Source organism: Penaeus monodon, chromosome 23, assembly GCF_015228065.2.
Source record: "Penaeus monodon isolate SGIC_2016 chromosome 23, NSTDA_Pmon_1, whole genome shotgun sequence".
Classification (NCBI taxonomy): domain Eukaryota; kingdom Metazoa; phylum Arthropoda; class Malacostraca; order Decapoda; family Penaeidae; genus Penaeus; species Penaeus monodon.
This window is the reverse complement of record NC_051408.1, coordinates 17,733,552-17,736,616: the sequence shown is the minus strand read 5'-3', so window position 1 is coordinate 17,736,616 and position 3,065 is coordinate 17,733,552. Positions and strand designations below refer to the sequence as shown.

At 36.0% G+C, this 3,065-nt stretch overlaps 1 protein-coding gene and 1 long non-coding RNA gene across 2 annotated transcripts in view; one reads left to right on the top strand and one right to left on the bottom strand.

The window, feature by feature from the left end:
• The window catches only part of LOC119587848, a gene marked incomplete in the record, with an annotated part of 22,467 nt that extends 20,177 nt beyond the window's left edge, over positions 1 to 2,290 (bottom strand). Inside the window, 1 exon segment of the mRNA XM_037936551.1 lies at positions 2,077 to 2,290. Coding sequence (XP_037792479.1) covers positions 2,077 to 2,251 — 175 coding nt within the window.
• The window catches only part of LOC119587850, a 3,568-nt gene extending 1,163 nt beyond the window's left edge, over positions 1 to 2,405 (top strand). The window contains exon 2 of the long non-coding RNA XR_005230025.1: positions 2,089 to 2,405. This is a non-coding gene — a long non-coding RNA (uncharacterized LOC119587850). The remainder of the gene's footprint in view (positions 1 to 2,088) is intronic.
• The last annotated feature ends 660 nt before the right edge of the window (positions 2,406 to 3,065 follow it).

Sequence of the window (3,065 nt, the reverse complement as noted above, 5' to 3'; positions counted from 1 at the left end):
TCTGTAATTGTTCAAGGAATCGCTGACCTTGTGCATTAGTAAATGTGTGCACGACTCACACAGATATTAAGCCTATGCAGCATTTTTATAAATTCTTCCATAAATTTATTTATGCTGCATTCGTTTGATATTGGATTCTATATTTCATTATAATTGGTATTTACTTACGTACACAATATCCAGAGATCTACCCTAGAACATGATATCCTGTTTCTGCCTCTCCCAGCTCTGGCTTCCCGGTGTGAGGTATCCTAGCTCATTCTATCCCAGTGCAAGATAATTACAGCACACCCAGGATCAAATGCTTTGCCTGACCCTTTGTTGCTATTTAACATGCCATAGTTGACCTTCATCAATGACCATGCATTCAGTGAAGTGTCATATAACTACTAGAATACCTCTCAAAAGAAATATAAATGGCACAACAGTGCTTTAAGAGCAGACAAATAAATAAAATGATTAGACTAGTTAAATGACTAAACTGGTTTGATATGTTAGTCTTGCCTTAGGAAAATGCAATGGGACTAAATCTGGCACCCTTGGAAGTCTGCCTTTTGGCTAAACTTGGCATGTTCACTAAGGTAACCATGTTACTTGTAATTTCATCAGCCCTTAATATCATTTTTTTTTTTCATTCATTTTTTTATCTTTAATAAAAAAAATTTGCAAATGAACCTAAGTGTTTGCCCTTTGAAGAGCTTCCCTCCTAAGCAGCAAGTAATCTGGCTTGTGGTTCTTTACTGTTGTACCTGAAATAGTCCATTCTCACCTGTCACTGGGCAGTTAAGTGCTTGTTTCAGCTAATGTCATTCTCCAGCAAACCTTTAACAGTATATTTTTTTTAAATTTCAGTTTGTTTTTTCTTCATTTTCTATACATAGGTTTTCCTCATTCCTTACAAAAGTAATGATAATGCTTTTAATTTTATCGCATGATAAAATTTGTTAACTAGCACTGTGGACGAGGTAAACCAATCACATAACTCAATTATGGCATAATGATATAATTATCTTTTACAGACCTTTTCAAGGTTTTAATCCTGATTATAATTATTAAAAACATCAAAACTGAGGCATAAATATTTAAATGCATATTCGTATATGTAAAATGGGATAATAATATCTCGTTAAAGCAAAGGATTTTGTTTGTATGTTAAGAAAGCATTACATTTAATGTTAAGTGTTGTGATGGTAGATGGTAGATTGGCAAATATGTCATTATCTCCTCCCACATGCTGTTGTTTAGGAATGCAACTATAACCCTTGCTAGGAATGTTGTATATTTTCTTAATTAGCATTTCTTTTCAGTATACAGCACGTTATTTCGTGCTACAGTAATTTCATTTCATGCATATAATATCTTCAAGGGAGTGATAAGCTGCATGAGAATACAAATTAATCATTCAATATCTGTTTTATTTTATCCTCTTCTATTTCTTTTTTCATAGGATATAGGACAAATTTTCTTTTTATCTTTAACTTAAATACAATCACTTATATTCATATAATCATCAGAGAAGAGAATTCAACAGGAAGAGAGAGTAATGTCAGCTTCCTTCATAATCCCTGGAGTAAGTAAAATTCAATTGACCTCAAATTGGGCTACAATAAAATATTTTGAACAGCTCATCTGAGAGTGTATAAAAACTTTGTGCCCCTGATGTAAGCAATGGGGGGTTCCAGGATGCCAGTGAAATTACATTCCATGACATAAATCAACTCATACAATCACACCATAATTCATATTTTCGAAAACCCTTCTTTGAAACTTTTAGCTACTGTTTTCTTCAAATCCTTACTTAACTGAAAACTACATTTCTAGGGTATGTAGTAAGAGAAAGTTCTGTGGGGCTCAGAGTTTGGCCTAATGAAATATTTGTAATCTTCAGTTGTCAACTTCCAATATGGAATGTTCTACCCAATTTTGGAGAGGTCATCTGAAATCTGCAATTTTCTTCCTGTACAGTTACAAGATCAGAGTACATTCACTATTATTTTTCATTTCATGCTTTATATTTTACATATGCAGGAAAAACAAGTACCCAACTCCTATACTCCCAACTAATATCTAAATCACCTGGTGTTTTAGGCATGTCCCTGAGTGGAGATTGTGTCTGTGATGGTTGTGGCGATGACTGATGATCTGAGGCTTGGTGCAGGGGGTGAAAGGGGTGACGGGCACCGGGTACTGTCCTGGACGTGTGCCGTGGAGTCTTGCTGGGAAGGCTGACAGTTGGGCCGAGGCTGGGCATGATGACCGTTGTGAATCCCGGCTTCTCGCGCCCGCTTACCCGCCCCACGACGGCCCGCACCCACACTGCTGCTGCAACAGGAAGCGTGGTTTACTTACATGGCCAGGAGATGCTTCAGATGTTTGCTGGTGTATAAGATATACCTCAATTGCTATTATGTTTATTTCTCTCCTATTTCAAAGGGGGAAATATGATATGTTTACATTTTACATGAATTGCATTGAGTGATATATAAAACTAACAAGTAAGTTGGAATAATACTCTTACCTGAAATTGAGCAATAATAGTAAAATCAAGGTAAGTAAAATATACTGTGACATAAGATTAAAAAGAAAACAAAGAGGTCAAGAACAGATTGTGCACTAGAGGATGAGAGGGAAGTTCTATGTAACGGCTGAATGGTGTGCACTTACCTGGTGATATTGGGTGGGTTCCATGCAGGACTGAGCAGGGGAGGCAGGCGGGCGCTCTCCGACATCATGGCTACCACACTGACTCTCCGCAAGTCTAAAAATGTGAGAAAAAAAAATCATGTTTGATTTTAAAAAGTCTTTTTAAATATAGCAACAGCCTTAAATGCAGCAGAAGATGTAATGAATGTTTGATAATAAATAATGTTATTTTTCTTAAACTACCGAATATCCACCAGTAAAACTCCTCATGTAAAAAATCAGTATACAACACATTTTTGGTCCCCAAGCAAAAGCAAGAAGAAGCATGCAAGAAAAAAAAAAAATACTGATATGAGAGGCAGTCCCTATTGTAACAATGAGTAAGTATATTCAAGAAGTGAAATTTTCTACACAACAACAAC